This window comes from Ceratosolen solmsi, unplaced genomic scaffold (assembly GCF_000503995.2).
Source record: "Ceratosolen solmsi marchali unplaced genomic scaffold, CerSol_1.0 scaffold41, whole genome shotgun sequence".
In the NCBI taxonomy this organism is placed as follows: Eukaryota; Metazoa; Arthropoda; class Insecta; order Hymenoptera; family Agaonidae; genus Ceratosolen; species Ceratosolen solmsi.
In genome coordinates, this window is record NW_011948424.1 from 7,375,064 (window position 1) to 7,388,183 (window position 13,120).

General features: G+C 26.2%; 1 protein-coding gene across 1 annotated transcript; it reads left to right on the top strand.

Moving 5' to 3' along the window:
- The first annotated feature begins 310 nt into the window (after positions 1-310).
- Positions 311-4,545, top strand: LOC105362753 (uncharacterized). The gene is made up of 8 exons (XM_011500241.1): positions 311-341; positions 441-618; positions 1,016-1,238; positions 1,347-1,476; positions 1,562-1,575; positions 2,422-2,637; positions 4,024-4,411; positions 4,505-4,545. The coding sequence occupies exons 1-8, from the start codon at positions 311-313 to the stop codon at positions 4,543-4,545; spliced, it is 1,221 nt and encodes a 406-aa protein (XP_011498543.1).
- The last annotated feature ends 8,575 nt before the right edge of the window (positions 4,546-13,120 follow it).

Here is a 13,120-nt window from a genome sequence, read left to right on the forward strand (position 1 = left end):
ATGCGTTTTTATACCAAATCCATTAACATTAAAATTATTCCTAAAAAAAAAAAAAAAAAAAAAAAAAAAATTTAAAATTTTTTTATGCTTTTTTTGTTTTCCGTTGCTAAGCATCGTACAATTTTCTACGCCATTTAAATATAATAATTTATGCATAAATAATATAACGTTGCTGTAATTTCTTCATCAATAAAAATTTAATTAAACAGAAATTAACAATAATAAATAATAATTTTGTTAGGATTTTATATAATATAAAATGAAACGAAATAGAATTTCGATTTTTGTAAGTTCATTATGTATAATATCGATGAGCTTTGGTTTGTCAACAAATCGTACAGGTAAATGACATTTTATCTTTCGCTAACACAATTATTATTTTATATTTGACAATCGAGTATTCCCTTTCAACATACCTTCTAATGAATTATATTTAACAGAATTTTCAGAATGGAGGACCGTCACGGAAACAAATCAAGCGCCAGAAGCATTAAAGAAAATATCGATGAAGGATGTTGAAGCAGAAGTAACTAATGACAAAATAAAAACTTCAGAAAATGAGATATTATTAGATACAAAAAACATCACAAATAGTAAAAATTTGTTGAATGTAAGAAGGTTAGAGCTTTCTTTTATCGAAAAAAATAAAAAAAAAAAAAAAAATAAAAATAAATATTTGTATAAATTCATTGAATAATACATCAATATATTCTATTGGAACAATCTTTTCATAATTATCTAAATTATTTTTAATAATATTGAAACTTTTTTACTCGGCACGTTCTAATTTCATATGCATCATTTATTGATTTACATTAATTTTCAACTATATACGAGCTCAATAGATAACTTAAATTAAACAATTGTAAGTAACGAGGGGGGTAGGTAGATAATAGTTTTTCACGAATTTTATGTCAATATAATTTTTATATACATTAAATTAATATTACTTAACGTACTACTCATATTATTCTAATTTTATTTTCTTACAAGAATTATTTTATTATGTTCAAAGAAACTACGAAAATGACACAAATTTCATTACAAAAATACTTGCTGAATCGCAGCTGAACTTGGATGAACAAGGAAATAATAACGAAAAAAATATACACAAGAAGATCGAATATGGACCCCTAAACGTCATTTTACTACTCATTAACAAATTAGATGAAAGAAAAAATTTCCTAAAACTTAATTTTGAAACTTTACGGTCATTTTCATTTCAAGGACTTTTACAGGTTCTATCATAATTTAAAAATAATATTGACAATTTACTGATGTTAATTAAGTGTAGGACGAAATATTAAAACATTTTTTTTTTTATTTTTTGTACAAACATACCTTAGAGCTGCCCTAAGAATCCATTCGAATTTGAATTTTCTGATAAAGATGAAGATTGTGATTGCGAGGCATTATTTGGATCAAATATTGTCTCACTTTTATCCTGGGCACAGCATATAAAAAAAATGACCACCAGTATGAAAATTCTTACGAACATTCTGAAAGAATGGATAAAAAAAAAAAAAAAAAAAAAATTTACGCGTATTTTTTATTTTCATAGGTTCTTTATATAAAGTAGATGATATTGATGTGCAGAATACAGAAATGGAATTTGAAAAACATATAAATAGTTGGAAAAAATTTTGGCAAGAAAATTATTCAAGTAAATTGAAATCAAGGTTTTAATTGTTTATCTTATAAGTTTAGATAAATAATTTAATATAATTTCTATGTAAAATACGTTAGATTTGTTTGAGTAACGAATTTTTAATTATTATATAAGTTTTAAGTTTTACATATAATTTTCCAAGTTATGTATATGTTTTTTATGTAAGTACATCTAACAAAACATTGCATAATCTTTTGTATGAAATATAAATGTAAGAATACATTTGTATTTTCATACATATATAAATTGGCAAGATTTTAGTTAATAAAATTCTTATTTATTGATTTATCATTTGAATAAAAATTCTTCTAAAGTATCTATGTAATTATAATTTTCTTGAATGAATTTTTGTATAATTAGATTAGCACGATAGATAAATTATTGAACAAGAAGTTAATTATGAAATTTATTAAATAAAACGAAAAAAACTAGAATTTTGCAATTGAATATTTTTGAGAATTCCACGTGTTCTAATTATTATATTTAATGAACGCAATGTACACTTTCAAAACGTTTAATCGTTTTTTGAAATATAAAAACTTTGTCGATAATGTGTGCCGAGCTCGTAAACTTTATAAGATTTTATCATTTTTCTGCACAAGCACATACGCATCTAATAAAATATTAAAAATATTTTCAAAATACATTATGATTAATAAATTTTATATGATTCAAAATTTTATTTAGCAGATGAAATGGATCGATATACGCCGGATGATAAGAGTCAAATAAAAAAATTTAAGAAGATAAAGGATATTTTAAAGAAATTGAAAAGCGCATTTTTCAAAAACCTCAGCAACTTGAAAAATTATAGCAATTCAAAACAGCAGCGTAACTACCTATTCCTCGAATTAGCCTCTCGTATTTTCGAGGAGTTGACGATGTTACCTAATGAAAATGGTTATGTACTCGTAATTACGATGAACGCTGAAGAATTTAACGACATTTTTGAACTATTTCGTAATTTCGTAAGTTATGAAGACGATTTTTTTTAAATGCCCTTTTATAATTGCTTTCTCAATGACAATGTAGCTTACCTTAGAAGAAAAAAAATCAATTAATATTAAATTGCTAATTAGTTCTTAATTACTAATTAAATATTAATTTTCATAATTTTCATGAAATACAGCTTAATTTATTAATATATTAGAATATAATTTACAATAATCATAAGCATAATAACAAATAACTGTATAAAGTGTACAAAGAGTAATTTCAAATTTACTTTAAAGTTATAAAACGTATAAAATGCATGTAATAAGTCCTCATAAATCCTCAAATGATGTTGATAAACATTATTTTATTGTTTTTAAAATTGATATTTACCAAATATAATAAACATATTTGTACATAATTATTTTATAACATTACATGTATATGTACCGATCGTTCCAATATATTTAAAATGATATCTTCCATTAACAATTCTTCATTACTTCAATCAACAATTTTTCTGTTTGCTTAGTTCGATGAAAAGTCAGTTGCGTAATTTTTTGTCTTTATATTTGTCAAAATTTATATACACATTCTCTTGATGCACAAAACAGGAATTTAATTTTGCAGATAATTTTTTTTCGAACTCAACTTAGCTAAACTGTTTTATCGCATAAAATTTTCTACCAATCATACAATTATTATATTTAATCATTAAATTAATTAAACGTAACTTAATACAACTTAACTTTTATTATATTAATTAAATTAATATATAAAAAAACATCATATATGCACATTGTAAATTTTTCGCTATCCTTATTGCATACTCTGTTATTAAGTTTTGATAACGTTTAATTATTTTTAATTAATTAAAAATTATTATCTATATATTGTCACGTAAGTAAATGATAAAATTAATCTAAACGGACCGCGGGGCCTTAAATGTATCTTTTCTACGGAAAATGAAAGCTTCGAAAGAACAATAAACAAGACTCCTTTTTCCCAACATTTGCGTAACTACGCCATTTTCCTTTGGCGGAAGGTTATCACGTATTAGTTATCCACAATCGACTTATCAATTTAATATCGATAACAATTTAACAACAATTCCAATATTCTAACAGAAAGATAATCGCCTAATTAATTTTTCCTTCGCAGTGGTAGGATAAGTTGCATGGACTTTTAATAATTTAATTTAATTAAAAATTGTTTTAATTTGTATTTGTGTTCAGATCGGCGAAAGAATAAATTTTATACTTCCTTTACATTGATAGCAACAGCACATATTTCAAATTTAATATTTCTTATACAAAATAATATTTTGTCAAATATTGTTAAATAATGTTTATTATCGATAATACTGGAATGTCAAATAAGCTATAACAACAGAATATTTTTATGATTACGGATGATCAAAGGTCCAGTCGAAGAATACTCTGACGTTCGTGACGAGTACCTGTCCACGTGATAAGAGTAAGGCGGTGCGACTTTTCGCTCGAGGACCCATTTTGCGATCATTCGACGATATTGACATTCAGACACTATATGAATTGCCAAGCTTCATACGCACTCTTATCGATAACAAGGATTGTCATGGCTCGACAAGTAACTGTGGTCAGTTCCACTTAATTCCGCACTTTCCCCCATTCAATGTCCAACAACCAGCGATCAACGGATCAATCATCACGGACGACGAAATGGATGAACCACGCGAACGATTCCTCAGGAACGATGATCAAATAGATAACAAAGTTGAAGAAGTGAGTTTGCAGAACAATATTTTGAATGAAGTACTATCGAATTCTTGTAATTAAGTTATTAAAACATTACAAATTCTTTCATATAATTTACAATTGTAAAGATCAGATTGACTTAATGTTCGTGCATAATATGTTTTAGCTTCCATTTCGATCGGAGATAGAAGTTTAGAACTTGGATAGATAGTATTCATTTAATGTAGGAATAGATATTGATTTTTCGATTTATATAAATCATTCAATAACAAAATTGTCAGACAATTAGCATAATTCATTAAAAGTTATTTCATGCGTTATTATCAATTACAAAAAAAATATAAATAAAAATAATATGAAAAAACATCATATATGCACATTGTAAATTTTTCGCTACCCTTATTGCATACACTGTTATTAAATTTTGATAACGTTTAATTATTTTTAATTATTTAATTATTATACGCACGTAAACAATTATCAATAACAATAATTTGATTATTTAGCATTGAATAATGAATTTTATTCAATTTATACATAATTTAAGTAAGATGCTTTATAATATGTTTATTTTAGCGTCGAAAAATGTATTTTAAAAACAAAAAAAATATCGAAACATATATATATATGTTTAATTCTATATTAACATTTCATATAATATAATTTTCGTATATTTTTCTAATTATTATTTATGAGTAAAATATTTTGATTTACAATTACAATTTTTCAGAAATCAATCTTATTGTACAATTCAAAGGAAAAAGATTCTGAAGTCGAGGTAATTTAAAATTAAAACCTTATATTTTTTATATATTATCTTGTACTACATAATTAAGTTAAAAATATTCGAAATATTACATCCACATAATAAGTAAATTATAAAGTTAGAAATGTTCTGCTTAATGTTTATTATGAATATTATTCATACGTATGTAGTGCATTATGGTTAACCAAATAATTTATTTTATAGAAACTTCATGAAAAAAAAATCATTGCAATTAATGCTACGGAGAAAAATGTAAATATAAAGTTTCAATATAAGTAATTTAAAGATATTCTCATCTAATACTGAGCAATTATTTCAGAATACATTTTTGAATATAATAGATATACCGCCTAACATTGTCATTGAAAGAAAAATGGGAAATGATGCGACAACCAACACTTGCCATCGACTCACCTCCTACTCTACTCTTATCACTGCTGAAATTTTAACAATTATAACAATTTATACATTAAAATTTTAATTTTACATTACACAATATATATATATATATATATATATATATATTGTTAATCATAATTCTATATGAAATTGTCTAAAATAATTGAACTTATAATAATTAATACAATTAACAATTAAATATTTAATAACAATTAAAAATATATTAGTGTTTTTTATTTAAATTTTAATGCAGGTTAATTTGATTATGTAAATTCAATATTCATTAGGAATTTTGTTGTTTTTAGTTTTACCCCTACGTTTTATTTCATGTACATGGGTTTTACAATTCATATCGATAAATAGTAATGTACATTATTAGAATTTATCCATTATCCGATCAACTTAACAAATAGATCTATACTTGGTATTTATGTTATTTAGCTATCTTATGACTATTATTAATGGGCTATATCATGAATTATATATTGAAATTATTTAACGTACTATAGCATTACAATATTCGAATTTAATATAAATATTTTCTTTATTGAATTATGCGTTTTAAATATTTGATAGTAAATTTTTGAAAATTTTTTCTGATAAAAATTACTTGGTGTAAATATTTTTTTAACGATTTTCTAATTTGTTCATTACTATCCTTGTACAGTAATATTATTTATTTTACTTAATATATTATTAATTTATATATATATATATATATATATATATATATATATATATATATGAGAAATAAATAATATATAATATAACTTAATATACTTGATAAAAAAATAAGCTATCTAGGTGCCTTATTTGCAATGTCTTGAAAAATGATAAAGGAGAGAGGAATTTACTAAAAATTTTCATTTATGTGGTATTATATTTTCAGTTAAATTATTCTACGTTCCAGAAGTTACACTCTTACCTAATGTAAATATCTATGTATAATAAATTATGTACGTATTATGTTATAGTGAATTTTAGCTATTAAAACTATGAATACTTTCTCAAACATTTGTACATTTTCTAGAAAAGAAAATGAAATAAAATTCTATAATGTTGACTTTAAAAATCCCCGGTGCACAATTTACAAATTATTATTATATTATTATTTTCTCTTATGAATCTGCTATATATATATAATTATTAAATCAATAAATAAAAATGCAAATAGAAGTAAAACAATGAATGAATTAATTAATTTTCTACAACTCATTCCTAAGAAATTAACAGTTTCGTAAAACTAATGCTTCTGGTAACTTTGGATTTTTCATTTAGAAATTTTATTTTAAATACCCATTCCAAATATTGCAATTAAATGTTCGCACTAGTAGAGCCATTCTTCGATATTGGACGAGTATATTGAAATACAATATTGTCTTGTAATTAATAAATATGCATGTATTTTACATTTAAAATTGTGGCAATCGGAGAGAGGCACTTTATATTTATATATATGGTTCGTAAATTCAATGTTCTTTCGCAATCTGCGCATGCAGAGTCAGCGGAATGTTCCAAGACGCACATTTGCACCTACTTACATTATATATATTGATGATAAAAAAAAACTGTAATAATAATAGTGATACATGATGTTTTATTCTGGGCACGTACAAAAAAATTATCAATTTATCGTTCGCTATAGAAAAGAAAAATTGACCATAATTTTTCTGGTAATAATGCTTGGCTACAAATATGCAGTGTAGACTATATTTTCCCGTTTCCCTATCGAACAATTCAATATTTTATAAATATAATGATTAAGCTATCTAATTAAGAAAATCATTTGTACGTATGGAATTTAAATTTATGGATGAATGTGAAAAACATAAAAATGAAATTACATTAAATAGAATAAATATTAATTATCTGAAAAAGTTTGTTTGTCTACGTTGCACATTCGGTAGCTGAAATATTCCTCTATAGTTGGAAATTTATGGTGGAAATAACGAGTATAATTAATTTTGCATATGCAAATTTGTAAATTTATATAATTCATGTAATTCATATATTTAATAAAATTTCTATATGTATATGCCGTAAAATAGTGTGTATAGTATTAAAATAATTTATTTCAATAAAATTTAATGCAAATTAATTGAGCTTATTCATTTTTCTATATAAATTTATTATGCATGACATCAACGTTTCTACATAATAATCACCATTAATTTATTATTTATTATTTATTATTACTATCAATTATATAGAGAGAAAAAGATGTTGATATGTCAACAAACACACGATTATACTTAGAGATATACATTTAATTATGTATGAAGAAATTAAATTTTTTTATCCGTTGTTGAAGGTAGTAAGTAAAAGTATAGTAAGTAAACACCTAAGTACGTTAAATAATAATTTTATTCAATAATAATTTAGTAACTATAACAATAAGATCGAAATAAAAGTAAAAATACATTGAAACACAAGGAATTATTATTAAATTATATACTATTTCACTGCTATTATTCAATACTAAAAGATGTGGATTCGGATATCCTTTACAATTCTTCAACTCTGATATCCGTCAAAGTTCTTGAGTCTCTTCTTGTTTTTAAAAAATTGAAATATTTCTATATATTCTAGAATACTGAATTGTAAGTCTCCTCGTTAGAGATATATTTAATTCGCATACACTCGGAAAAGTAAAAAGTTTACGTTCCTTCTTTGGAATATCTTAAATTTATTTAAATAATAATGTTAAAATAATAATGTTATACCTTGTAACACTTAAATCCTAAAACAGTTAGAATTATACGATATATTTAAATTATTAATAAAATAGATTAATATGTATATTATAAAAAGTCTTGTTTTCTATAAACAACTTATATATTTCATTTTATTTATATTTTATCATTACTTACCGAGGATATACTGTGATATATATATATACATTGTCAGAATCTGAAAAAAATAGAAAGATATTCCATATACTTAAAATTTCGATAGCTAAATAAGTCTTGTTTGTAAATTTTTTAAACATGTTTTAGTATTTTATTATATATGAAGCCGTCCTAATAAATTTTTACAGATCTTAGAAATTTTTACATTTTGTAATTCATTGGAATTATTATTTGTAAATTTAGTACTTTTTTTTTATTATAGTTTTCAGTATTTTAAAACTTGTTTGTATATGTACAATTAAAATGCTTTCTCTAACTACGAAACGAGAGATATTATATTCTGATTATTCTAGATAATGTGTCTATTCGACGAAATTTTTATTATTTTATATTACTAGCTAATTTGTATGAATTTTCTTTTACGTACATAAATTTTACTGATATTATCGCAAAGAATTACGCTTAGTTAATTAAGCATAATTAAATTTCATTTGAACGTTGGTCCAGCGACTAAATACAAACAATACACGAATTCATTTACGTTATATTTATGGTCCACCTACTCACTTTCATGGCCATGAATTTAATGAAATATTCATTTCCTCAACTGGCCTCCTCAACATACAAAATATTTGAATTCATATGATAAAAATCCAATACACGCAAATAAATTTTATAATTTATGCTAATTATAATAAAATGCATCTTTTTATATGAGAGGCCATTCCACTATGAAATTCTCAAATACAGTGGAATTTTAATATTCTTTTCATGTATAAAAGAATGTGATAATACAGTCAGAGTAAACAGAATTTTGAAAATAATATAAATTACTTATTTTTGTCGAAGCGATAAATTATCGAGAGTCTTCAAAAAGTAATTTTGCACGATTTAATCTACTTGAAGCATAAATAAGATAGCATTATTAATTATTCTTAGTGCCATTATAGTAATGTCGACGATCAATGAACTTTACGATGAAATAAAAAATAGCTAATGTTTCGAGTAAAATTAACGAATTATCCTTTCAATTTTAATTTCTATTATTAAAAGAATAGCCTGGCGAGTGGCGGGGATCAGGGGAGGGAGGTTAATTTTGATACTTCCTCGTAGTATAAACGATAACTAGCTATATGTGAATTGGTTTGATATTAATAGATCGGATCTATTAAATCGAATGCTCTTTTAGCGTCGGTAGTTGCAACCAATGTAAGCAATTTTTGCAATTTTAATTCAAATTATAATTTTGTATTGTTAAATTACGCGAAAGTAATATAAATCGGCATAATAAGAAAAGAAAGAAAAATGAATAAGTTTAGGTTTAAAGTTAGTGCACAATTACCTCTTACGAAAGTATTATCAGAAAGCTTTGGCTGAATAGATTAAAGATTAATTTAAATAACTCGATGAATTATTGTGAGCATTGTTGTACCACGTGCTTCACATTAAACTTGCGATATGCGGCAAGGAAAAGGTGACTCAAAATGTTAAATTCAAAAGAGATGCGAATGAAATAGTTAATATCCAGAGGCAAGACAAGGTTTTATTAGGCGATACGCACGCAAAAGAATCAAAAGCGAAATCAGCTTGGATGACATCGTCGGCCAGAATCGAGGCTCGACGGACTACGGGAAATCCCGGCTCGAGGACGACTGAACAAGCTAAGCTCACGTTAATTGGCAATTCGTCGGCAATTGCATTATGAGGCGAGCAGTCAGCTTTTATCGAATAAGCAAAGTGCGGGACACGCGGCTCGTTGCCCGGGGAAAAAAGCGACCAAATACCGCTCAGCGAATGAGTCGAAAGTTCGCTGGCAAAGTGCGCACGCGATCATTTCGGGCCCCCTCGGCCCATAGTGGGGAGCCACTCAACAGCGTCCGAGATATAAAGAAAGAACCGGTCCACGAGCTCTCCCACTCTCGAGGACCGTCTCCAAGCAAGCCATTTCAAGTTTTTCCTCCATTTGCCGATAGCTGGTCCAGTAGTTCGCCGATACCAGTCCCAAGGCACCGTGGGCCCGAAGCGCACGAAGGAAGCGACAGTATCGGCTGGTCATAATTTTCTTCTCCGCACGTTCGTCCACATCGTACGACTAAAACGAAAGTATCACAAGCGCGACCAAGGTGAGTCTCGTAAAGTAATACTAGCAGTAGCAATAGCGATAGTAGTAGTGCGTGCGTGAGTGTGTGCGCGCGCGCGCGCCCGCGTACGTGCATTCGTCCGGTCGCGCGCCTTGATGTAAAAGTAGAATTCTCGAATCATTACTGTTATTTATGATTGAGCAATATTATATCGGCGGAATTATATTTTAAATTTGATATTACCATGAATTAGTTGAGAAAGATTTTTACTCTTATAAAAAGTATGTATCCTTTTGATAACACCGACCCGAATAGAAAGAAAACTCTGAATTTCTATTATTGTTCCTTCCGTCGTTAAAGAAAAAATAAAACACGATTTTAAATGAAATTATAAAAATATCCATCCATACTTTCGTACCTTATGACTCCATTATATTTAATATAATATATATTATTTAATAATAAATCAGTTTTTAATATCTCTATTTACATGCTTTTTTTCTCTTTAAATTTATATCTTTATTCGTTGATAGAAATAACAAAGTTAAAAAAAGAAATTACATATAGTTTTTCTATTCTAGTCTATTAAAGAAAATTAAAAGCTTAGTTGTGTTTTGCTTGAGTTTAATTTAATTCTTTGGAAATTTAGGTTGTCGTGTATGTAGGTTACTCACAAAAAGAAAATATTAATCCTATTTATCGATTATGTAAACATAAATGTCATTATGAATATATTTAATTCTTTAAATTATTAAATATTCAGCTATAATGAGCAACTAGCAAGCATTACATTGTTTTTATCATGAAATTATATGATTTTATCCTTAATACTCCATACAAAAATTTTGAAAATTATTTTATAAAATATTTATGTAAACATTGTAATACAATTTTCGTTAATGCAATGAAAGTAGGGAGAATTTATTAAATTATTATAGCATAACCATAGAGTACTAATAATAATGATATAATACAATGTTTGTAATAAAATATTATTAAGTATTAATATTTTCTGTTTTCGATAATGCTCTTTGGGTAACAAAAAATTAAGAATTTATTTAACATCGTAAGCAAAAAAGATTGTTTTTACAAATATAAACACTATAGTGCATGGCATTAAAATTAAATTTTTTTTTATGAAACAATCGTTTAATATTTTTTACATTACGTATCAAAATTTTATTTATAACAATATTTCATAAGCTCATCGATATCAATACAATAATTTTTATCTCTGATAATAAAAAGTTTCAAGAGCTAATTTCATTAAAAATTCATAGAATTACGAAGTTAGGAGAATAAAGAAAATTATAGAACTCATTTGAAATGAAATTGAACGTTTCCTTTATAGCTCATCATAGGTATAACAATTCAAATGGATTTGACATATAAATGACAAGAGTTGCGGTTGCACCAAAAAATATAACTTAAAAAATACAATAACAATTTTTAGAGATTATTTGCGAAAACAATAGCTTAATTCAATTTATAAGTTGGATATATTTATTTTTTCTCGAAAGATATCAAAGTACATGCGTTTTTAGAAAAATCGTAAATAAAATGAAATGTAAATAAGAAATTACAAAATAAAACGTTTATTATAATTTTGTGAAAGTTAGCTACTAAAATAATGTCGTAGGAAATTAAGTTATATTTATTTTTGTTTTTTTTAACGGATTACGCAAACTTTGATTCAATTGCGTATTTACTTCAATCACACACGCACACACACACACGCGCACGCGCACACACACACACACATGCGCGCGCGGGCGAAATTTTCACCAAAAAACTACAACAATATCGTTCCACTTATTACTGAATTACAAAAAAGAAAAAAGAAAAAAGAGAAAACATCACTTGAGATTGTAATCACTGTAAAAATTCACTATTCAGTATCGATGTTTCTTCAGCCATATCCAAAAAGAAAATCGATCAGAACCATAAATCATGAAAAAGAAAGCAGAGAATCTAATGATGCGATGCAATTTTCGTTAGATCGCGGATAAATCAGCCTTTGTAATAAAGTCATTCACGATTATACGGCGTGTATAACATTTAAAACCGAATAGATGAATAAGAAGTTGATTCACGAGTTGCTCAGCAACAACAAGAGAGCAGCATCAGCAACGAGACGTCAAAGTGAAAGTCATGGTGTGGCAATGGCGAATCCGCGCTCCGGTCACCGCTGGCGCATTAAATCCTTACGAAAAGTCCATGCGGCGTAATCTAGGTAAAACTGCTTATGCAACCTTCAATTTCATATGACTTTCATTTATTTTTGCGCTCTTGTGTTTGCAGTCAGGTGTATTAGTATGTTTGCGTATACGTTCTTTAAATATTGCGTTTACAACATCATGCGTAAAATTGTTGAAATTCTGTAGCATAGCGAAGTAAGGTGGAAAAAAATTCAGTTAAAGTCAGGCAAATGCCAACATTAATTATCTTTATCTCCGAGACTAATCTCGAATCTCATATTACTTTCTAAATTTTTGTTCATTTAATTATTGCGTTAGTTTATTCAAAAGAAATGCTACCTTCATCTAGAATAATTTTTTTAATTTACCAAAGATTGATAACCGTATATACGTATAAAAATTAAGTACAAACAATAAAGTGTAGCACATTCCTAAAGAAAAGGTCAAAACTTACAAAAAAATGGTTAATTGAAAAACTTTAGCATAAAG

What these genes read in the sequence shown, in the direction of transcription:
- LOC105362753 (XM_011500241.1), top strand. Translation starts at nt 311, where the DNA reads ATGAGCTTTGGTTTGTCAACAAATCGTACAG. An exon ending in AATTTGTTGAATGTAAGAAG is followed by an intron (nt 619 to 1,015) that starts GTTAGAGCTTTC and finishes TTATGTTCAAAG; the next exon opens with AAACTACGAAAATGACACAA. An exon ending in TGAAGTACTATCGAATTCTT is followed by an intron (nt 4,412 to 4,504) that starts GTAATTAAGTTA and finishes AATATGTTTTAG; the next exon opens with CTTCCATTTCGATCGGAGAT.